At 36.9% G+C, this 24,884-nt stretch overlaps 1 protein-coding gene across 4 annotated transcripts in view; it reads left to right on the top strand.

Moving 5' to 3' along the window:
- Positions 1-24,884, top strand: part of NEK7 (NIMA related kinase 7) — a 78,982-nt gene that overhangs the window by 24,158 nt on the left and 29,940 nt on the right. For all 4 annotated transcript variants that reach the window (XM_074876744.1, XM_074876746.1, XM_074876743.1 and 1 more), the window contains exons 4-6: positions 9,117-9,179; positions 9,718-9,828; positions 24,697-24,805. In XM_074876744.1, the coding sequence (XP_074732845.1) occupies positions 9,117-9,179; positions 9,718-9,828; positions 24,697-24,805 (283 nt within the window). The remainder of the gene's footprint in view (positions 1-9,116; positions 9,180-9,717; positions 9,829-24,696; positions 24,806-24,884) is intronic.

The raw sequence follows: 24,884 nt of genomic DNA, 5'->3' as shown, positions 1-24,884 counted from the left end.
TGTGTACTCTTAACAGTATTTCAGAAGTCAGTATGTATAGCTGTAATCTCACATCAGATTTCCTAGTTTGACAAAAGATATTTTTTTTTTTAACTCATGAAGATATGATGCCCATATTCAGTGATAGTTTCTGTAGCAGAAAAGCTTTCTTGTTTAATTTTTATTTAATAATTTAATAAATTTCTAAGAATATACTTGGTGGTTGGTAGGAAATAGGGTTAGAGTTGTGACTCTCCCAAATGGTTTTATCCTGATAGTGTTCCGATTGTCTTAAAGTATCCAACATATGCTGTCAGTTTCCCATTGAATGTTATTGCCTAGTGCATGTCAGAAGGGGCTATGTTCTGTGATGTGTAAAATCACTTTCCATATGAAGGCTGGATGCATGTAGGAGACTTATCTGAATGGAAAGTGAGATTTGGTTAACCTGTAAGGGAAAAAAGTTCCTAAGTGTAATATGAAATATTACCTGGACTTGCGAAGACCTGTGGCAGCACTGAGTGTTTGGCACAGCCATTTCAGCTTGCATAGTTGACATGTAAAGCTGTTGCATTTGGACAGAAGACCATCTTAATTGTTACTGTGCTTCTGTGACCTTCCCTAAGATTCAGTAGAAATATTTGTGTTAAATATAGTCACAATACTTCATTTCACTATGAAATTTGTTTTCATAGATGTCTTTTGGTGAGACATGATTGCTTTTCAGAGAAGCTCTTGTGGATCTGCTCTGTGATGGTGCTTCTTGCTTTTAATTTCAGTCATATTTCCTTTTATTAAAATACTGCCGTTTTTTCTGATGCCTCATTAATGGAAGCTCAGCATGGACAGAACAGGAGGAATGCTTTTTTGTCATGAGTGAGAGGCTCTGTTGTCTCTATTTTAGACCCGTGCATGTATACTGCTTTCTGCATTTCCACATTGAGACAGTGTGTCTAAATGCTGTACTTTGTGTTAAGTAACATATCTGAGATTGGGACTTTCTGCTACTTTCCCGTTTTCTGCCCTTTCTCATCTTACATCTTAACTACTACATGCCTTCCTTTCTAGTCTTGCAAGTCGTGTCTGTTCCACCCCCTCCCCGTTTTGTTTTCCTGGCTGGGTTGGGTATATAGCTGTTCTCTTTATTTGTATTTGGTCAGTGGTTCCCCATGCTTGTATCTACCTTCAAGGGCTGATGTGACAGAATTCTTCAGTTATCCTCTCTTTAAAAGTTACTGGATCTCAGGCCATTATTTGTTCCAAAAGGATTGCCAGTTCTGAGTTCTTACGAAGCTTTCCAACAAGGATGTTTATTTTCTGCTATTTAAAATTTTATTTGGCTGAATTATGTACAATATTGATAAATGTTACATTAATGTGTACAAAATGTATGTTTGTGGAACTGAACGTAAGCAGAAGCAAGTGGCAGTAAGATGCTGTGGGAGAAAGGACAAGCAGATGGTGACAGAAACCACTCTTTCTGAATTTGTAGTTGCCGCTGAGTCCAGATGACATGAAGAAGTAGGATTCTTGATTTGGTTTCCAGTAGGATATGTAGCAGAGTGAAAACTGTTTAATTTGTAGTTTCTTTCTAGTAATTTAACCAGCAGAATACACAAAATAGTATGTCGAGTCTTGTCTTTTCATTGTACCCTTTGTGCTTCATACTCCCATGTGTGGTTTGCCTTCCTGTAATTAAGGAACTGTTAAAGTAATTAGGTTTCCTCATTTTTCATGGGACTATGTTTCTGAGATACTGTTGAAATATTACCTAAATAAAACCAGAATTAAAGAAACAAATCTTCATCACTTCACTTTCATTAATGTCTAAACTACACTTTGAGTCAAAGAAACATCAGGAAAGATCAACCACAGGTAAACTATGAACATAGCAGTATGAATCTGAAGAGCTTCTAGGTAGGTTTCTTAACATGTGTTAAGTCTTAGGTCCAAACTATTCTGAAAGATCCTGCCTGTGGAAGAAGCAGTACATCTCTGCTACTGCCATGCTAGGTAACTCTCACAACAGAACTGTTGACGACACCCTCAGGTATGGTGTGGTGTTCTGAGCAGTGAGTGCTCCAGTGGTCACTTCCAAGGGGGAGGCAAGCAACAAGTAGACACTGGAATAAACGCTCACAAAACATCCTTAAAGGGCAAAAGAGTTGTAAATATCTGAAGTCAGTGACTTCAGTAAGGCTGTATGAGTTCACTTTATGAGCTATTTTTTAAGTAAACCTTAGCTACTCAAAATTAAAATACTATGTGAAACTGCATATTTCAAGAAAATTCCAGATTCATTACATTGCTGCCTTACATTGTTCCACCCTTCTTTCCCTTTCATTCCAAAATTGGAGACCCCTGTGTTAGAGATTCAGACAATGAATCCTTTTATCTAGCACTTACATTCATTATTCATTGTGTGTTGTCAGTGGATTGCTACTTCAGTCCTGAATTAGAGATAATTAATCTTAGGAAAGCACTTGTAATTTCACACTTTATGAAGCAGTATTGTCTCAGCACAGTAGTGCTGTGGTGGCAAAATAATGCTCATTGTTGCTGTTCAGTATTGTATCTCTTAATATTTATGTGCATTCAGGTCTTTGTTTACCTGTTTGTAGGTTTATGTTAGAGCAGTCATGACTGTGTTTTGCTTTGGAAATACTTTGGTATCTTTATTTTATACAGAATTTCAAACAGAAATTGATAAATTGCCATTTAAATGGTGAGGTTAGAAAGACCTTTATCCTTTTCAGTATTGAAAACGAAAACTTGGAAAAGTGATGGACTTCAGAGCAAGGGGAGTTGAGTAGATTCCCAATTTGGCATGTTACTTCAGGTGGCGTGTTAAATTGGTAGCTGGTAATTGATCAGATACAGGCTCCATTTAGAAGCTGAGGCCTGATGTTTTCCATCTTGTGGTTAAATGTTTCTAAACCTTCTTGCTATGCACATAGCTTTCTAGGAGCTCTAGTTGTATGTGTGAGCACATATGTAAAAACTTTACTCAGGAAGGTAATTTCAGGTATTGCAACCTCTTTGTTTAGTTCATACATCTGCATAGGGAACAGTTCCTGCTCTGTATCTTGCAATACCTTAGGAAACATTCTAAAAATACTGGTATCTCTTGACAGTACTTGAAACTGATATTTCTAGAATGCTGAAAGAATAAAATTCTAATCTACACTCACATGGAGCTACTGGAGAAGTGATTCAGTACAGTTACCAGAGATCCCTTAGTTGCATAGCGCACAGAAGGGAATATTTTGGAATAAATACCAACGTATGCTTGTCCTTCTACTCTTCCTTTGTATGCTGTTGATTGCAGTAGGAGATTAAAAACTGAGAGCTAAAAACGGACTTTCCGTTTCACTTGGCATTCTTATTAAGTGGAGAAAAAAAATTGCTAAGGGCTTTCAAAATGTTCTCTTAAGTCTCTTCAGCTGTATTTGCCTAATTGTTTTCAGGAGTTTCACAGTAATTGCTAACTAAGGTATATAGCACAATGAGACTTTTTGATTACACACTTCATGAAAACTGGCACATCATAAAAATATTTACTATAATTTTTGCTTATTATTAGGTTTTCCACAGCAAATTTAATTCCTTTGTAGAAATGTTAATCTTATCACAGTCCTTAAAATAGAAATTGGGGAAAAATAATTAAAATTTAAATAAGAGTGTATTACACTGTGCAATTTGTGCTGACTAGAGAAACATACCTCCAAGCTGAGTTACCCTGTGATCCTGACCTCGTAAGTGGAGTCAAGAATTAGAATTTATTGTTAGTCTAATTAATGCCCTAGCAGTCTAATCAAAATGCAGCTGTGTTTATTGTTGGCCAATTACAGTGATGCTAACACTTGTAGTTTAATTACTGCTAGCTTCCAATAATCGATGGAGCATCATCAGTATCCTGAGCCCTGCTGGGAGGAGGATGCTGGTGGTGGCTCTACGTGGGATTTTGCTGGGTGCTTTCAAGCAGTCAGTTGCTAATGCTTTGTGTTGATCCAGAAGCTTATGGTTGTTAATCACTCTGGTTTTCTTAGACCTTTATTGTATCAGCTATAATTTCCTTAAGACTGTGCAGTTGCACAAAGCTGAGCTGAATGTAAAAACAAGTTAGACAGAAGTCATTCAACTGTAATGACTTTGTTTAGTCACTCAACTGCAAGGCATGTGCTGCTACACCTGAAGCCAAGCTCAAATAGTAAGTGCAGGCCAAGAGAAGTCCAGACAAAAGGTTGCAAGTCCTTAGGCAGTGTGTTTCTGGGGCACTCTCAGACCTGTGGCCTGCTAATAGCAATGTCAATACTGTCTCTACAGGGCTACAAGTTGTGTGCGGGTAAGAGAGATAGATCTGTGTGTAAGACTCCTGCTAGAGAGGGGGGGAGCATAAGCTGACCTTTCGGGTTGGCTTGCTGAATATAGTAGCTGAAGGTGGAATTAGTCTGCTTGCAAAGCTATAAGCTATTACCATTGCGATGGAAGCACTGACATCGCTTCATATTGTTGTTCCATTGATGGCCGATCTGCAGTAAACCCCAAGCAAAGGGCAGCTTCTCCTGCACGGTCATTGGGTCTGCGGCAGCTCCTGCAAAACAAGCCTTCTGAGCGCTGCCAGGTGCTGTGTAATTTTGATGTGCACTTGAAAGGATGTTCTTAAGCTCTTAAAATCCTTCATTGTGGCTTTCATTTTTCAGTGTAAGACATTCTTCAGTGTTGAGTCATCTTCTGGTGATGAAACACAGAGGTTTTTTCATTGTGTTTACAGTAGCTTCCTTGTGTGAGCTGACAGGGCTTATTACACTAGGGGACTCTGATCTGAACTGCAGCAGTTTGGCAAAATGGAAAGGTAATCTATTCAGAAAGAAAATCTCTGCAAGCTGTTTGAATCTGGTACAATAGGTGTCGTGGTTTAGGCCCAGCTGGCAACTAAGCACTCACTCTGGTGGAATGGGGAGGAGAATTGGAAGAAAAAGGTAAAAACTCATGAGTTGAGAGCGGACAGTTTAATAGGACAACACAAGGAGAGAAAGTACTAATAACAACAACAGTAATACTAATAAAAGAGTATACGAAGCCAGTGATACACAGTGCAGTCACTCACTGTGTGGAACCCTGTGCCAAGCACTTTTCTGAGCCATGGTCCCTCCTCCCCTCTGCCAGCTCCCCCAGTTCATATCCTGAGCATGACATCACATGGTATTGAATGTCCCCTTGGCTAGTCTGGGTCAGCTATCCTGACTGTGTCCCCTCCCAGCTTCTTGTGAAAATTAATTCTATCTCAGCTGAACCCAGGACATTATGGCAGAGGTTCTTCAGAGGCCATGAATTGGTGATTTTTTTTGTTTTGTTGTTGTTTTGGGTTGTGGTTTTTCTTCTCTAATCTTATTGCTGAAGGAAGTTAGTTTCTGTGAAAATGAAATACTGGGTTTCTGGGAAATGCTATTTATAGACTTTTTGAGGTAAATGTGGGCCAAAGTCTAATAGAGAACCTCAAGAATGATATACAGTAGATCTTCAGATGGTCTGTGTTTGTAAGGATCATATTCTACAAAACATGTGAGAAGGATCACAACGATGATCAGGGGACTGGGCAGTCTGTCATATGAGGAAAGGCTGAGAGAATTGGCTTTGTTCGGCCTTGACAGAAGAAGGCTTAGGGGAGACCTTATCACCATGTTCCAGTATTTAAAGGGTGGCTGCAAAGAAGATGGAGACTCCCTTTTTACAAGGAGTCACGTGGAAAAGACAAGGGGTAATGGGTAAAAGTTACTGCTGGGGAGATTCCGATTGGACACAAGAGGAAAATTTTTTCACAATGAGAACAATCATCCACTGGAATAATCTCCCCAGGGAAGTGTTGGATTCCCCAACACTGGACACTTCTAAGATTCAGCTGGACAGGGTGCTGGGCCATCTTGTCTAGACAGTGCTTGTGCCAAGAAAGGTTGGACCAGATGACCCTTGAGGTCTCTTCCAACCTGGTATTCTGTGATGCTATGGTCAAATAAGACTCAGTTTTCTGTCTTGCTTTATTCAGGTAACGTTTGAAATATTCAGTTTAGATGAAGCTATGACAAATTTGCCACTCTGCTGTATGAAGTGTAGCAAAAGTGTAGAGAGTCATGTTTATAAAAATTAAGTCTGTCCTTTGTGAGAGCTGCTGCTTGGTCTAATCTACTCTAGGCTGTTTAGCAACAAATTAGAATTACTGGGAATAGTAGCCATAATACACAAACTAAACTTTGTCTTTCTTTCCTATGCCTTGATCCTAGATCTTTCGCAGTTCTGAGTAGGGCTTTATTTTTGTTTTGTTATTTCTCTGAGAAATACTGATTTATGTCCTTATCAGAGGCATAGCTTATAAACAAATCTTGCTTGCAAAATTTGCTCGTTTAGGTGTGTAGGGAAATAATCCTGGTACACAGGTAAGTTAATATGTCCCTTGGCATGTTGGAAGAGACTATTAGCTATAAACTGCCCTGGTTTTTCACACAGTGAAACTCTCTTGGTTTTGAATCTTGAAAGTGTGCTTTGGGTAATTCCTCCAAATGTTAGGAGTAGATAATTTGTATACAATTTTCAGTGTAAAGTTCTGTCTGCAGCTTTGATTAGGTTATCCAGTGTGTTTCAAGTTCTCTATGTTTAATATCTATGTCCTTTATAAGGAACGTTCTTACCTCACTATTATCTAGAACTTAGCAAAAGTGTGAAGCTTCAAGACATGTTCCTATACCTGTCCCCTTTTTTCCCTGCTCCCCGGTACACACTTTCATTGATTGTTTTTGGGAGAGGGGGTATAAAATTTTCCATTTGCTGGTCTCTTAGTTTTTATGGAAAGACAATTATGATCTCCTGCCTTTCCCGTACTTCCTCCATTAATGTTCTACTACCTATCATATTTAGAACTTTCCTAAGTGTTTCCTAGAAAAATCATTACAGTCCTTCATGACTGTACCAAACACTAGGACTTTAGTCTATTGTCAAAACAATTAAAGAGCAATGTTTTTTCATTCAGAGTTGAGATCTGTAACAGATGTAGGCTATTTAATCTCCTTCACTAAATTCCCAACCTTAATTCATAAACTGTCTTTTCTGTCTTTTCCATCAGTGTTGTTTACCTTTTAGTACTTGTACCTGTAATTTCATATATAGTACTAACTCTTTTCTTCTACTACATCTGAAATTGCTATATTTCTTAGTGTTAGCATTCCTTTCTTGTGACTTACCCTGCTGTGTTTCTGTTAAGTCCTCCACAGTCTCTGACTTGAATAATTGCTTCTAGTTCAGTCTGTTTATTTTCCATCATCCTGGCATTAATATACAAGTAGCTGTGAGATGGTTTATTCTCTTTCTTTCTTGGTAAGTAGTTTTGTTTTCTTCTTTCCTTCCTCCTCCCCCTTTTCTTCTACTATATACAAGTCTGGCATTTCAGTTCTTTATTTAGAGTTGTCTCTTTGTCAAAAATTGAATCTTGTATCCAGTCCAGGCTGTTTTTTCTTATGCCAGCTCTGAAGACAGAAGATTGGTTGTCTGAAGGGAAGTAGCGGCTAGTCAAGAGCACATGTGTGCTTTGTGAGGACTGTGCTCCATGCGTGAAGTCTCTAGACTTCTCCTTTCAGTTGATTAAAGGAATGATGAACTTCTTGTGTGCAGTGGTGTAGAAAGTGAAGATGAGGTTTAGCAGATCATATGTGGACTTCCTGATTTGTTTGAACTTCTTTGGGGAGAGTGAAAGAAGGTGTGATTCACATGGACTGTTATGCAGTCAGTTTAAGAGATGACCTCTTTGCAGACATTCAGTACTCAAAGTGCTGTTAATACTTATTTTTGTTTCCGGGGTTGGTGGCAAGATATGAAATGGAAGTTGTCAGCTGTTGAACTTTTGATCATTTTGAGCTGATGGAACCAGGTACCAGTGATCTTCACAGCACATAATACATCTTTTCCTGGAGACTATCTAGAAAGAAATGATGTGCGTTGAAAAGATGTAAGTGGAAAAGGTAATCTCATAAATGTTGTGGCAATTACTAAAACTCATAGTGTGTCTCTACTATTCTTCTGGATAGCTCAAAATGTAAAAGGCAGACCACACAGAAGTTGATGAGTGTTTTGGTTGGTTTGTTTGTTTGGGTGGTGGTGGTTGTTGGTTTTTGTTTTTCTTTTTTTTTAAAATTCAGAAAGTAATGGGAAATGAGAGTGGAAGGGTTACTTGAAGGAGTAACATTATGGTCATTTCTAAGGGGAATAGTCAGTGGCAGTGTATGGAGATGCACATCTGAAAAAGTGAAGTGAGAAGGGAACCCAAAGGTGGTAGAAAAAGGGAGTGAAAATAGAAAGACATTAGATTAAATATAATGTGTAGAACATGGGTAAGGACTCTAATAGCACGAAAAAATTACTCCAGACAAAAATTGGAATCACTGGAGAGTAACATGGTTACCTGGAGGAGGCAAAAATGAGATACATTGTGAAGTAATTTGGAGCAGATGGGAGGTGGGGAAAAAAAAAAAAATGAAGAGCAGAGATGTCTCACTGTAAAAGGTTGTAAAAGTCAAGGTGGCAGATGAGGGCTTAGAAAAAGGTGCTCTAGTAAACAAATTACAGAACCCAAATCATTTCTTTGCTTGGTGAGGGGAAGGAAAAGGCAGAGAAAGAATTGTAGGTGACAGTGAAGTTTTGATCCTGAGAGAGAGTAAAAGTGCATGCATTATTTAGAACAGAAAAGGAATATTGTAGCAAGAGACTAGGAAAAAAGGGTATACTCAGTACTAAAAAGAATTAGTTTGTGATAATGGTGTGGCAGAAATGGGAGAGGAAGGTGACATTTGGATTAGAACCAATTTGAAGGAAATGTGCTGAATTATTGCTGTGCGTTTGAACAGATATGTGGAGGTGTCAATTAAGTAATTGAAAAACTTTTACTTACAATGGACTTGTTTCCTATGAGGGGGCTAAAAGAATCAATATAGCAGTACATCAGAACATTGGGAATATTTACTGCAATGTTACATCTTGACATGAAATGCGTAACTCAAGTTGCTTTATGGATGCTATGAAATAATGATAATGATCACCAAATTTGCTATATTTTTATCACTTAATAAAAATGCTTTATCTCTTGTGCATAGATATTTGATTTAATGGATGCCAAAGCCCGTGCTGACTGTATCAAAGAAATAGATCTTCTTAAGGTAAAAGATTTGTTTAAAAAATGTACGGCCATCATCAAAGTATATTAAGATTTTTAACAGATATAGTTCAGGTGTCCACTGTTGTCTGTGTAGAGTTTTTATAAGCCTCATTTAAGGGAATTTTGTAATCTTTAATGTTTTAAAAATTAACATTGATAAGTAAATCCTATAGAAGAATGGGTAATTTTTCAAGTAGAAGTTTCTGCTAAAACCACAGTATTGTAAACAGCTGTGTCCTGTGTACAGTAAAATACTGATTTTAAAATTTGACTTTGCTGTTTCAGATAAGTTTTTCATAGCACAGATGCATTGAAGCAAAATTCCTCTAAAATTGCAACTTCAGTCATCATGTTGATCCTAAAATGCCATCATGTTCTGGCAAAATATTTATCTGTAAATGTTTCTCATAAACATATACTTTGTGTATCATACTGAAATAGATTTTTAGGGATTGTTTGCCTAAATAAGAATGTTTCATTTGTCAGTCTTAAAAGATAAGATGCTCTACACTAAAATGTGCTTTATTCTGCTTTCTTAGCAACTGAATCATCCAAATGTAATTAAATATTATGCCTCATTCATTGAAGACAATGAACTGAACATAGTGTTGGAATTAGCTGATGCTGGTGATCTCTCTAGAATGATAAAGGTAGGAATTAACTTTTTTAAAAAAATTAAAAGCTTGCTCAACTTTGGCTTTTCATTCTGCATGCTCATCACTGGGTGAAATGCAGTGAAAATATCAGGAACTGTGGAAAGAAAAGTGGAGTGTTTGGACTGACTTTTTAAAAAATGTGTGCCCAATATTGATGCTTATGTATTTTTAACACTGCTGCCCAGAATGTAAGTGCAGATGGGGACATAACTAGACTGAAATTATATTAGCACTGGGGAGAAGAAGAAAAACGGTGAAGAAAAGCACTGTCACCACCATTTATAACAATACATTCTGACAGCATTCCTGATTTTTGGCACAATTGTGTTTTGTGTTCCAATATTCTGATCTCTATAGTGGTGGTGAAAGCAGAGAAGGACTGGTGTTGTAAGGCAGAACTAGATCTTTAACTTCAACTGATAACCCATTTAGCAAACAATATAAAGGTTGAAATGGAAATAACTGCATCATTTTATAGGTCTAGTTAAATACTTCTTTATCTTGAGACTAACACGTATTCTGAAAATGTATTTCATATTTGGTTGAAATCACATGCAGTGAACTTACTGATATATAGTTGTGCATTATGGGTTAATTGCTTTCCTTTGTAGTTTTTAAATGCCTATTCTTTAGCTAATCAGAAAAATTTACCCAAGACTGCTTGTATAAACTTTGTATTCTGAAACTTAGATTAACTTTTAACTAGCTTTTTTATCTTGGTTTGTCATCTGGCAACTACTTCCCCTCTTTCCCTACCCTTTTTCCACTGGGTCTTGGTTTTAGTATGTCCCTTTGGTGTACTTTCTTGTTGTGCACACCAACATTACTGTTGTCAACAGCGTAACTCTGGGAATACATAATGCCAGTCAATTAGCATTTGCTCAGCAACAGCCGGGCACAGAATGGAGTTCTGATGTTTTGCTTAGGACTTACATGAATAGAGAATGTTAATTTCTTCATTAATGACTTTCATACTGATTTTTTTTTTTGAGCTTTTGAAAAATATTCCCTTTTAGATTGATAATTGTAAGGTAGGACAGTCAAAATTTGGTTCTAAACAAGTTGACAGCATTCTGTTAATATTTATATCCAAATCTGATATTTTTCTTCACCTCATGAATTATTAATTCTGTGGGCTTACATTTCATAAAACATAAAGGAAGGTTTGTCTTCTCTTTTGGATGTTCAGTTTTGACACAACAGTTATTAATATGAGTACTCTGTGACAGATTGCCTTATGGCATGTCTGGTCTTATGACCCATTGAAGCTTTTACTTTTTCCCCTGCATTTTTTTTTTTCCTTTATTTTTTTAATTTTAAATCCATTGTGTGAATAATGGCTTCTTCAGTGCAGTTGGCCTCATTACACCTTGTCCAAGTCGGTGGGTATTTCTTACAGGCTCGATTTTGGAGGCACTTTGTGATTGTCCTCTTAACACAGGGGTCATGTTTAATGTAGCAAACTTAGATTGCTGTTTGATGTTAATGACAGCCTATCAGGCTATTATTAAATATGTATGAGGTGTCACAATGCACTCAGTCTTCATGCTGCTGGTGGAGGAAATGATTTGGTAGACTACTTGAATGGTATGACTTTAAATACGGGGCGCATCAGTTATATGGTGTCTTCTTAAGGAGCATTTTAAAAATTGCCTGAAAAATAAATGATATGTAATGGTATGGAATCTTCCTAGCAGAATGGCTGCCTGTCACACTATTAAGGTAGATAACTATATTGTGTTATTAAAACAACTGAACCATGCTTTGGTTTCCAGTGTTCTTGCTAAAATGCTGTTCTACGTTTGTTGGAAGATGTTGAGGCACCCCCAGAAGAGTGTTTGGGTACCAGGCTTCTTGTGAGATTTGTAGAGAGGATCAAGCATGTTTTTTTAAATTGTAAATTACCTCAACTTGAATAACACTGAAACCAACATTAATGTGAGGGAAAACTACTTAATTAGTTTACTTGTGTATTTGTTATGACATTATTGGCACATCAGAGAATACTTACAAAGCTGCTGTGCCTCACAGTGCACCGTAATGAATTCTTTAGTTCTTCCCTTACTGAACTACATCCTTGCTGCCCTGCTTTTATACCGTCCCTCTTGTTACCTGTGAATAATACTCTCTTTGTCCCCATTGAGTAGACAACTGAGGAAAATCACTTGGTACATTCATATAGATTCTAGTAGAATTCATAGAATCTGCTGTATGTCCAAAAAAAAAAAAGCAGCTGTGCATTGGCATTTACAAACTGCACAATGAAATCGGAGGCATCTTGTGTTCTCTCTGTCTCTCTGTGTGTTTATGTATGTACATACACAGATTTAAACCACTTTATTGTAATGAATTTTTTCAGTTACCTCTGTCACAGGGAGATGTTTCAGTACAGCCTCCGTTCTCAAAAGTAGGACGTTCCAAAATTGAGGCTTTTGTACCTTATAGCTTTTAATGGCCTGGTAGATTCTTGGACATGGCACGTCAGTAATACTGAGAGGCAACCATTATCAGTGGCTTTGAGTTGGTTTTGTGCTAGAATATGTACCTCAGTGCTGTGTAACCCCTGTGTAGGAATGGTGAAAGAAGGAAAAATTAGTGATTTTTCTCTGAATTAAGCTGCTGGATACTACTACATCAAAGATTTTTACAAGTAAATACTTAGTAACTATTGTGCTAGTTCCCAGTGCTCATGGTCTATTGTCTGTGGTCTCTGCTGTGGAACATGGGGATAGTGCGTGGCTACCAAGGTTAAGGTTAGTGGGTAGTTCATGAGAATTCTTGTTGCTGTGTAATCCCCCATCCTTTTGCAATACAAAAATATGTTGTAAAGCAGGTTTGAGGCTTGATCCCTTTTCCTAGTAGTCATGGTTCTCCTTCACCACAATGACAGGGTTACAGTTGTTCTGGCGACTTTTTTTTTGGTTTGGGATTTTTTTATTTTAAAGCAACAATTGATGTATTAGCTAAAGAAAATGCCATAAGAAAAGAAGAATCTACTAATTGCATTCATCAAGAAAATATAATGATTCGGTAAAAAGAACTAGTTAGTAAAGTGTGTGCGAAAGATGTTGAAATGAGAATTTTTGAACTGTCTTGCAGAACAATTAGCATATTCCTTAAGATTATAAAGTTATTAGAAAGGCTTGTAAGAAGGCATGTTATCAAGACACTAAAATGTTGTGGGTTTTTTTAGAAAAAATCAGCAATAAACTTCTAGGTCCGTTTCATTTCTGCAGATATTTTTAGTTTTTCTGGCAAATAATCTTAACACACACACACACAAAAATGCAAACTTTAAACTGAATATGTCATACAGATCTTAAGGAAGTTAATCATGTTTTGGGAACAAGCATGAAAGCTTTCATCTAAAAAGTTGAAAATATGTTTGCAACTTTCTCAAGATAGATGGAAAATAATTTGAATTCTACAAAATGTCACCTAGGCACTTCACTCTTCAGAGATCACTTTGTGTATATATTTTTCAACTTTTAAGAAAAGCAGACATACCATAATTATCTAGGTAAAATAAGACAAATATTTTAAAACTTCTCATCAGTATGAAGTTCATATTGATACCTCGGGTTTCTGTAGTTGGGAACAGTGAATTCCTTGTCCTACAGAAACTGAGTATGTTTAAGGACAGTTAAAATACAGGGATAGTCACTTTGCAAGAAGCTGATGCATATCTAAACTGCTTGTGTCAGTAGCTAGAGCTCTGTTTAGACTTGTTTGAAATCTCATTGATTATCATTCTGATGTTTCACCAGTGGTGGATAGTTTGGCCTTCACTGTGTGAAACTGCATCAGGCAATTTCTCCTCTCCACATGGTCTGGGATGCAGACCCTCTCTCTTCTCCCCATGCTGAAATACATTAGCAATGAGGTTTTTTGGAACTTATTTGTGGTACTCTGGGGTTGACTAACTTGCCTGTGCTGCATTATGGCACAGCTTGCCCTTTTTCAAGGCCTTAAAGAGTGGAAGCAGTTTTAGCTTCAGTCATTGGCAGCTTTGCCAAACCAGAGTGCTGCTCCTGCCTGTGTGAAGCAACCACGACTCCATTGCAGAATCCATGGGGCTGCAGCCTGAGTGTGTGAGGTGGCTACAGGGTGAGATGACAGCCTTTGGGGATTTATAGACAAGTTGTAATGGCAGTGGATTTGGAAGGAACGTAGGGGCACAGGGTAGTTATTACAGTCTGTCTTATCTTAAGCATTCCATGGTGTCTGTGAGGCTGGACAGCACTGAATGGAGGGTTATTCACGGCATTCTGAACTTGGGTGGGGATCAGGTGCAGGTCAAACTTCTGCCTGGGTTGCTTTTGTGCATTTAGCTGTGCATCTGGCCCCACTGTTGTTGCAGTGTGGCAGAGAGTTGAGGGGGCATGTACTGCTACAGAAGTGAATTACTTTTTCTGTCTGCATACTAGCTGCCTTGGATTGCTAGATGGCTAGTAGTCCATGATTAACCATTCTTACTGCAGTGAAGCTGGTTATGTTGCTGAGAATGGAAACTTGTCACTTGTTTTTTCAGACTATTTTCTAGTGGATTACTGTCCTGGGAATGTGCTAGAAACGGAGTTGGTTTTTCAGGCAGTGGGGTTATCTGATGAATGTTGATAGCATGTGTTAGCTATAGTTTGACTTTAATTGCAAGAGTGATAATTTTCATTTTCGGTGATAATTGGAAGATTTTTGGGAGTATGAAGTTAGGGAACACCTGTGTAAAGAAGAGGTGCAGTGTCAGAATTTAGCAGGTCAGGTGTTTACCTCTTCCCAGGGTATCATCCAGTATTTTGGGAAACCCTCAGTTATTCACTGACGATATTGTTTGGCTATCTCTTTATCATACAAAATATTGATTTACAACTTTAGCAGTTGTAGGAGATTGTGGGCATTTGTGTTTGGAAGGCTGGTGGGACAATGATGATGTCTCCAATGTAGTTTGAATGGCAGTGTTGCAGAAGCTGTATTCTGCTGTGTACACATGTGTATAGCAGGACAGTAACTATTTGCTGTTAGGGTTGCCAAAGATTCAGCTGTGTGAGAATGTGTTTTCAGTTTGTCAAAATCAACAATTTTATACTAAAATGTTGCATGCCAGCTGCCCACTTGAGCGTGTATGTTTCCAAAGATGTTGTATGGTTTAGTAGACTGCTAAGGAAAAATATATTATTCTGCTGAGATGTATGTTTGTTTTTTTAATCTATTTATTTATTTTAAAATCTAGCAACTGTTGTATCTGAAATACTGTAAACCCCTTGTGCCTTGAAACAGACTTAAAACTTGGAAAGGGGATTTTTTTTACAAACTCACCTAAACTTAAATTCTTCTAACACAGGAGTTCATATGTGCTTAACAGAAATTGCTGGAGCATAGCAGCCAAAGCGGAGAATTTCTGTACACAGAGCTGTGTCAGCCTCTTGCATCTCTTAGTGCTGACAGCATTGCGTACTATCTGAGTGGCTATGAATGCTTCAACCTATAGTATGGGTGACTGAAATGGCTTTGCCAGAAATAGCTTTTTCCAGATGCTTTGAATGGGCTGAAGCTTTCCTGTCTCTGAGACTGTTTATTCTTTCTAACAACACAGGGAAGGGAGTAATCTGAGACAAATGTGGAGAAGACAAAAGACTGGGCAGACAGAAGAGTAGGCTGGGTCAAGCAGCTAAGTGATCCTTAAGAGGGAGAGAGGATCCAACTGGGAATAGGGAAGACAAGTGGATTTAGGACTAGCTGGTTAGCGGTTTTTGAGAGAAGGTAGACTGGGAAGTTATGACACAAGGCAGTAGAGACTGAGGAGTATAAGAGAATGAATATAACAGTAATGGATTGGGAAAATAGGAAATGGGAATCCCAATGCTGGACACGAGCACAGTGAGATTAGAGGAGGCCTTGTGTGTTGCCAGAGAACAGGACAGACTGGGGAAGGATCCTAGAGACTGGCTGCCAGTAGGGAGAGAGCCTGGATGGGTTAACTCATACTGGCTGGGAACAGGATGTGATTGTGTAAATGGAGAAAATAGGACGAAGTGACAAATAGGGAAGGGACAGATCTGAAATGGTGTCAGAGAAGAGGCAGGTTATGTAGGAATTACAGATCATATACAGCAGAACACAAAGAAGAACCTGCCCTGTAGTGTACTGCCACTTAGAATGTGGGATGGGACTCAAGGTTAGGGGTGTCGCTGTTCTGCTGCTGTTGGCAAATGTAGAAGTCCACCAGCAGTATCCATCTGTTACCTGCTGAAGGACAGTACTCTGTTGTGCAAGTTAATTGGTCAGCTGCAATGCTAACTGTGGCTGTGAAAGTGCCAACTCCGGTAAGCTGTGGGTATCAATATAATAGAGAGCCTGCATTTCTGCAGTTGTTTTTATACTTTTTTGAATCTAGGGAATTGCTTACAACCTAAGGAAGCAACACTGAATCTGTGAAATCAAGCATTCAAAGGCTAGAAAGTCCTACAGCTGAGTATCTTGTACTCTAGAAAATTACAAGTTTATGTCTTCTTTGAAGAACCACTGCTCTATTCAGTGTTAAGGGTGTAGCTACTGTGGGTAGAAATCATGATGGTGCAGTACATGCATCACCATTTATTGCATCTGTGCTGCTGCCTTTGCTGCAGTTTTCAAGGCAGGGAATTCAAGAAAAACAAAGGTTTTGTGGTTAATACAATTGAACGCTCTTCAAAGACCATCTTTTCTTACTGTCTCTGGTACTGCTCTTAAGGGATACTGTATAAACCACTTCACTGTTTTTTTGGTGAGAATTATAATTGCTTATTCTGTATTTCTGATAATCAAGGTAAAACTCTGAGGTCTGATTTGTAGAAGTATTGAGCACTCACAGCTTCATCTGTTCTGAGTAGAAACTGTGCTTTGAAGATGAACTGTTTCAAAAAGCTAAATACATTGAAAAAGAGGTACTTAAATTGATACCAGAATTAACACTTTTAATCTTAATTTTTTGCCCCCATTCTAATCTGTAAAATGGGGATATTACTACCTCATAATTTCTAAGGCCATTTGTGAAGATAAACTTCACACTTTATTTTATTAATTTGATAATGCATACTACGAAGCTGTACCCTTCCCTGAAACTTATATTTAATAATAGGTTTTGAATAGTGCACAATAAATAAAGCCTAGAGACGTTTTCAAACTGCTCATTAGCTGAGTGTCATGAATGAATGAGCAAAGGGTCTTTTGACATAAAGAAAGAAAACAGAACTGAAAACTGCATGTGCACACACTCTCAAGGGGGAGAAATTATGGTGGCTTTAATTCGGAGATTTTTCTTACACATCCAAATATTTGCCATCATGATTATGGAAAAAGTATTATTAAAGTGGTCTTTTGGCATGTGTATGTGTTTTCATGATACTGATTTATCGTGATCTATAAATGTGAATTTTAAAATGTTGAATCTGATTCTTTTGGTTTTCAGCAGTATGTGTGTCATGTGCTTTTTTCTTTTTTTTTTTTTCCATGACTGCTAGATTTAATTTAAAGAACAGAAAAACTCACTATCCCCCTGCCCCACCATGCCAAACCTCCTGACTCGTAGTCTTTTTGTTTAGCATATGGTTATGTTTTATAATATAGAACAGTTTGGCACCTTGCTGAAGCTACATCACTGATAAACATTAAAAGCTTCAAAATATTTTTTCTCTTTTTTCACGTTCTGTATCACCTTTACTCCTAGCAGTTTTGTGTACTCATTTTTGAAAAGACTTAAAAAAGATAGAGTGTAGCTTGAAGAAGCATGTAATATGTTAGGACAGTAATATGTAATATGTTAATACAGTAGTAACTCAGTATGTGCTTATTGCAGATCAAAGCTAAATTATTTTTATGTGCCTCTTCCTAAAGGAGAAGCCTGGGGCTTTGAACCACTCAGGCTTATTTTTGCCACTTACCTTTTTCAAAGCTACTAAAAATCTTTTTGTTAAACTTTTTTTTTTACCCCCTGTAATTAAAAAATAGTGCATCCTTATTCAACCTAGTATATATATGTTAGCTATATAGCAGGTAAAAAGGGGGGGTGGGGTATTCTCAGGGGAAATGTCCACTCTGCGGATGGAGCCCTGAAGTCCTAAAAGGAAAAAGTGGAGCCCTGCCGAGGATGGAGAGCTAGTTCTGATAGGCTTTTGCTCCCCATACGTGTGTGTTACTGGGGTGTCTGACAGGTGCTCGACTGTCACCTTTGCTCTCAACCAGAGGTAACCAAACAGAGCAGCGACAGCAGTTTACCATGTGCAAGTAATGTATATGTGTTGGCAGAAGGAAAGCTGACTGGTCCTGCAGTTTATAACCAGTGGGGTAATTGGGCTGGGTAATTGCCAGGCAACCTTGTTAGTTTTTCTGTGAATTGACCATTGTCTGTGTCTGCCACTGGACCTATAAGAATAAGTGGGTGGATTTTCTGCTAAAATAATTAGACTATCAACACTGTTTTGTCTTGTGGACAGTCCCCTTCACAGATATCACACCTGAAGCTATTGTGTAAGCTGACTGGCTGTATTCAGAGGGAGAGTGATGGTGTCAATCTGCTATGAAAAGTTAACTTGACGTTAAACTTCATTTAACTATTACACAAGGTGTTCAGATAGCTCTAACTGGGGCAGAAATACTTGGGGTGTTTAATCTCCACCTTTGTCCGCTGGTGCTAGAATTGTCTGGCTCCATGAACCTTTAAAGAGCAGGGAGAATTGAAATATTTTATTAAAAAATAGTTCTGGATTCTCTTGTTACTTGAAATGCCCTGCAAACATTACATGGTGATTATTTTTAGTTTTTCACACAGTTGTTTTTGAAAAATTTGCAGTGTCAGTGTTTGTGCTGTATTGAATTACTTGCTGAGAATGAAGAGAGGATTTCAAATTTGTCTGGTTTATTTGTAGTAAAAAGAAAAAAAAGTTAAGATGGTAGCCTCTCTATTTACTGTATCATGCTATTGCTTTTTATTAGGAAGTAGAGTTAATGATTCAAGCACGAGTTTCACCTCTTCATGCTGTACCAGTTTTCCCAAGGGGATTTATTGGTGGGAGATGCATGTAAACAAATACTGTTGAATTTAAACATGTGGCTGTGTGTTTTAAGAAGTCCCACTCAGCGGTAACAGCAGAGACAATGAAAATGATGCAGTATTGGAAATTCTATTTTAGTGGCTCTGCAAGTAGATCTGATTTCAGTAGGTGATCTTTATCTCTGAACACTGTATGCTCTTGGTTTTTTGCATGAGCAAAAATGTTAGGTGGAACAGAGTGAATGTAGGTGGACTACTCACTAAGGAAAAATGAATCCTCGAAAAGGCAGTTGGATACAAAGATATAGATATATATATATATATAAAAGTGACTTTGTTCAGAGCTTTCTAAGGCATATGAGTTTAATCAGGAGTCTTATTAACAGTCTGATTAATAAATTATTAGCATGAAAGAATATATACTAAAAATGGAAAGTACAACAATTTTGACTTGCATTTTTCTTACAAGGCTTTCTATTTTTTTGTAAGTAGATGCCTTTATTTTGATTGTGTGTGAAAGAAGATGATGTTTGAGAAGATGCTTCTATCTCAAGTCTGTGCTGTGCATGTGATGGTTTTTTAATTTTGGGTTTGTTTTTTTCTTTTTTTTTTTGAAAGACCATAGTTTCATTCTACTAATTTGGGCTTCTGATGCTAGTAGGTGCTTATATTAGTACAATTATTTTGTCTATTAGTTTTTGTACTGTGTCTAAGTCTTTTGTTGCTATTGATTAAATAAAGTTGCTAAGATTACTAACAGAGGAAGATTGGGTTTTTTTAAATGCATTTTTTTGTGGATTCTGGAAGGGAAAAATTAAATGCATGACATCTTCAGTAACTGGAGATGTAAACAACTGGAAAAAAATTTGGAAAAATAACCAGGTATATATCTTTAAAATTGTTATTATTGTTAGTCACTTTACTGGCCAAGTACTTGTATGTTCAGTTGGTAGGTGCCAAATAGTTGCGGTGTTTTTGTATTTGTTCTATTTTTACAACTAAGAGACAGCTGCTAGTCTTGAAATGTAGAAAATTTGATTACTTTGTGATCACCTTGTGATCAAATTGGGTGAATGAATCAAGATGTAGTGGAATGTTCTGGTTTTTTCTGTGTAGAAAGCAAGGAAAAATGGCAGAAAACTTACCAAGGTCTAAAGAGCTGGGCAGCTGAATTAATGAATGAACAGAGCCAGACAAAACTCCTGGGACAACGCTCTCCTACTAGAATTATATAGTCTTTTAAGTAGAAAGTAAGACTTACGTAGAAACTTAATTTCTGTATACATAAGTCTCTGATTTTTACTCTCAAATATAGAGATGTTGAGGTCCATCTTCACTGGTCTATCTTTTTGACCCCGCACGCTCCAGCCAGTTCTGGTTTGTTTCTGTTGTATTCACAAAGTGAGAACTCTTGCTTGTGCTTCCATAGTTTCCTATTACAGCTGCCTGACCTCCTCTTTCCTCTCTCTGGTCTTTCTGCTAGTCCTTAAAAAAGACTCCCAAAGAAACACAGGGAGAAGTGGCCAAGAACTTAATTACGTGTTACTCGGAAGTTCCTTGTAATAATCCTTTCTGCGTCACTTTCCACTTGATGAAGTTCAGATTTCTTCCCACAAATATCAGGTTGTTGAATCACTGTGTTCTGATAAGTCTATGCAATAAAAAGTAAAAAAAAAAAAAAATCCTTTATATTTTTGTAAGCTAGAAGTGAAGTCGTGAGAACAGACAGATGTGATCAAGATCCGCATCAAAACATGAAAGAAGGGAAAAGGAATCTATCTAAAGCAAGGAAATGATCATTCTCATTTTACTTATTCCTGAAATCCTCTTTCAGAAGGCAACTCTAGCCTAGAGTACACACAGTGAAAATTATGATATATGTTCCTGTGAGCTTGTTTGAGTTTCACAGACTTTGTTAAATAAGGACTCTCCAAATTGTTCAGATGATCGGTTTATCATCTTTCTGCAAGAGATGTTCATAAACCTCTTGCTTTCTATAGTCCAGTTTGCTTCTTAAACACTTACTGTTTTTTAAATTTTTTAATTTATTCCTATTTTTTTTCCTATTCAGTGAGGTCTAAACCAGGCTAAATCACACCTTTAAATTCTCTGAGACACTAATCTCAGAACTGAATGCTAAATTTTTTCTAAGCATGGCTACTGAGACGTAGGCAGTCATGTCTGAAATCTCCAATTGTATTGAAATCATCTGTGCTCGCTGTTCTTTACTGATCTGCAGGAAATCCTTGGTTTTCTTATAAAAGACAAACATAGTCCTGCATATTTCCTTTAAGAGTATTCTCTGAACTGTGCTTGTTAAGCCTAGATAAAACCGTTTGCTAATGGCTGTCACTTTCACTTTTGGAGTTTGACCTTTAAAGCATCATCTTTAGAAACTCAGTGTAATATAATTCCATGCTTTTATATTGACTTTAAACTTTTTTCATCATCTAGCTCTTAATTTTTTTTACCCCTTCAAGAAACTGAATGGCATATGCTGTTTAGGTGCAGGGCAGCTATATTTAACTTTACTAGGATAGAAACATTTGGAGAATATTTAATTTTTCTTTTAGCAATTCATTAGAGAAAATGAGGAGAGTTCTGTTTTCCCATAATGAAACTGCTCAGTCATTCTATAAAAAGGGACGAAAAGAACTGGTGATATAACCTGCCTACCTTAAAGCTCTTTAAGGTATTTGAATAGCAAATTTATGACCACAAAAATTTCCAGTTGCATTAAATGACTGAAGTTATATCTTTACTGACATTGTGAAAACTCTTCAAAGTAGTGTTTTGTGGTTCTGTTCCCAAAGACAGAGATGGAAATTTCATGGGATGTGGCTTTTGAAACAAATAATTCTTTCTGGGAGACAGTCTGCTGCCTGAGCATGCCTGGTATTCTCTGTTTACCTGATAAAACACTAGCTTGCAACACTGCCCAAATTCTTAATGCACATGTACAAGCAGTTTCCTTTTTACCCAGTTTCAACAATGTTGAGACTTATCTTTCACCTCGAACAGGGTTATGTTTTTTTAATGTCACACCCTAGAAGGTCAGTGGTCTGAGGGACATCAGTACTGTCCTTTGAGCCTCAGACAGGTAGAAGAAGCAGAATAGTAAAATGCTGAAGATGAGAGTACATTAGAAGGCTTATGTCAGGCTATATTCCTTTGAGGTCAAATTTGGGCGGATAATAGCAACTTGAATACAGTTATCTCCCATTGTATAAAGTTAACTTGATTATGCGACTTTAGGATGCTTGAGACATTACAGCACTAGGCAGTGAATTAGTTTCAGTATTAACTGTTTGTGGTGCTACTACACTGTTACAACAGAGGTTAAAAATTACTGTTTTGGCATCATGCCTTCTGCATTTTGACTTCCTTGTAGGGAGGGTGTAAACCTCACAACCATTAGAGCTGCATTTTGCATTGTGTATTATTTTAAAATGGAGGAGAGAGAAAATGATCCTCCTTTGAACACAGTTAATATCTGCTATGTCAATGTAATTGTGCTGTTCGGCATAAAATAGGTTTGACCATGTTTTCCATCAACTTTTATTTCTTGCTAGAAGGTAAGGTTCTAAATAGAAATGGGATTCTTTTTCCTTATTGTCTTTTCTCAGAATTAAGACTGCCTGCTGGACTGTTTCCTAGAAACATACATATGGTTCAATAGCTAGTTTTGCAAAATCAGTCTTTTTTTGGTAGTGGAGGCTTTTCGTCACTCTTTTGGCTATTGGTGGACAGCAGCCCAAGAAAACATTGAGAATATGTATTTCGATGAAAGAAGATAATGTAATTAATTACTACACAAAATAATATTCAGTGTGTTTATTTTAAAGATAATTGGATTATTTTTAAACCTACACAAGTGAAAATGGTGCCTGTTTCCTTGTTTAAACATTGTTAGCAAATCTAGTGGCTCTCTTTTGCATCCTCTTCAGATGTATACAGGTTTAATATTATTATTGATGCTTTCAGGAAGAGAAGTTGTTACTATCATGCAAAATAATAAATGCCTTTAGTAGAATGTCCTAAAAACTGTTGTTACATTGCATGCTTGCACTGTAAGAACTATATTGCATGCTTGCACTGTAAAAACTGAAGCAGATTTTGTAGTGTACAATCAGCTACAGCATTATAGATGGCAGATGAATAAAATGTTAAAAGGATACTTGTACATAAATACTTTAAAAGTACACTGATGTACTTTAAGTACATCAGAATGTAAATCTGCAATGGAAAATCTTCCCATTTCAGACATTCTGTGAATGGTGTTTCATCACTGCTTGTGCTTAGATTTGAGTTAAAAAAATAATAATTCAGAATGTTTAAATAAAGTACCTAGTTATAATTACGATAATTTCAGAATGCATTTTAAATCAAGGAACTATGCTTTCATGTGCACATACTTACATGTATTGTGTATTTGTTTTTAAATGAAAAGAAACCTGGTCTCCATCTTCCTGTTGACATCAAACAATCCTCTGATATGCAAATCCAGCTATGGGGAGAACAGATACACAGGGTTTGTTTGGATTCAGTCCAACACTGAGAGAGAATTATATTTAAAGAAGTAATTTATATGCTTTGCCTTATTTAAATGAAAATGCATTTTGAAATAATCCCTATAACTAAAAACATTTTGGTGAGATGTTATGATCCTTTGTATGACTGATGCATTTTGCTATAGCTAGTTTAGAAACATCTTTCTCATGCTCCTGCATATGTGTCTAATGTGTAGATGCAGCTGTCAACTTCTCAGTAGCACACTTTAACATAGTGTATGAAAAATTTTTATTTTTTCAGGGTAATAGATGTTTGTTACATAAACTTTATTAGGGTGTGCATGAGTGTGAAGAGTGTGTACACATGCTATTAAAATACGTCACTATTAAAATACTTTGCTTTCCATCTAAAAATTTGCTGCTATTAATGTTCATGTATTTTCTTCATGTGTTTAAAATCTGTCAAAATGTGAATTCTTTAAAAGTAGAGATTAAATGAGCAACAATTTTTCAGTCTTCTTACCTTTAGCTGCAAAAATTATAATGATCAAACTTGTACGTTTCAGCATTGGCTGAATTCCAGGTTTTCAGTATATATTTTCGGAGGACTGTGCTATTCTAGTCCCCGACTATAATATTTGAAAGAGATGTGTGTAGCAGAGCATAATTATGTTTCACATAAGCTTTAACAGGCCATTGAACTGTTACTAGTGATCGGTAAGGGTTGTTTATATAGGATAGAAAATATGTGAACAGGAGTTAGATCATTATGAAACTTTAAGAAATTCAGAAATCCTGTAGTTCCTTTTTATGTATTACAGAAGTTTCTAAGACTAATCTGATCGACTCTCCTTACGTGATCTTTGTGGTTGTGTGTAATTATTTTTTTCCTTCTAGTTGGAAAATGAGGATATGGAAATCAGCGTTGGTGTAAGGCAGTATTTCGTTTGGGAAGTTCTGTGGCACATACCTCTTATATCTGACCTTCATTTGTTCTGTGGCCACTTAATCTGTACTAGACTATTCTGACCACATTAATCCTGCACTGAGGATTGCTAAATATCATATAAATCCTTTTTTGGAATAGGAGTTTTATTTCATTGATGTCATTTATGGTTCTATGTGTTGACTGACTTGAACACATACATTGATTATACATGCATTAATATTTAAGGAAAAAGCTTTCTGTGTCAAGAAATTTTGTTAAACCTTTCTGATTAGGTTGTGAGCCTCTTGTATTTGGTTTTTAAATAAAAGATTTTCTATCTTTTCATTTTATGCAAGTTTTACATTTTAATATTCAGTGTCTATCCTTTTTTCTTTAAGCATTTTAAGAAACAGAAGAGGTTGATTCCTGAAAGAACAGTTTGGAAGTACTTTGTTCAGCTTTGCAGTGCCTTGGAACATATGCATTCTCGTCGTGTTATGCATAGAGGTAATATAGGATCAAAGATGATTTGTCTTTACTAAACCTTTTACTGTGTGAGAATTGAGCTGGTTCAATGTAAGTGACA

This window comes from Strix uralensis, chromosome 8 (genome assembly GCF_047716275.1).
Source record: "Strix uralensis isolate ZFMK-TIS-50842 chromosome 8, bStrUra1, whole genome shotgun sequence".
NCBI classification, from domain to species: domain Eukaryota; kingdom Metazoa; phylum Chordata; class Aves; order Strigiformes; family Strigidae; genus Strix; species Strix uralensis.
This window is presented reverse-complemented; position numbering and strand designations above follow the sequence as displayed.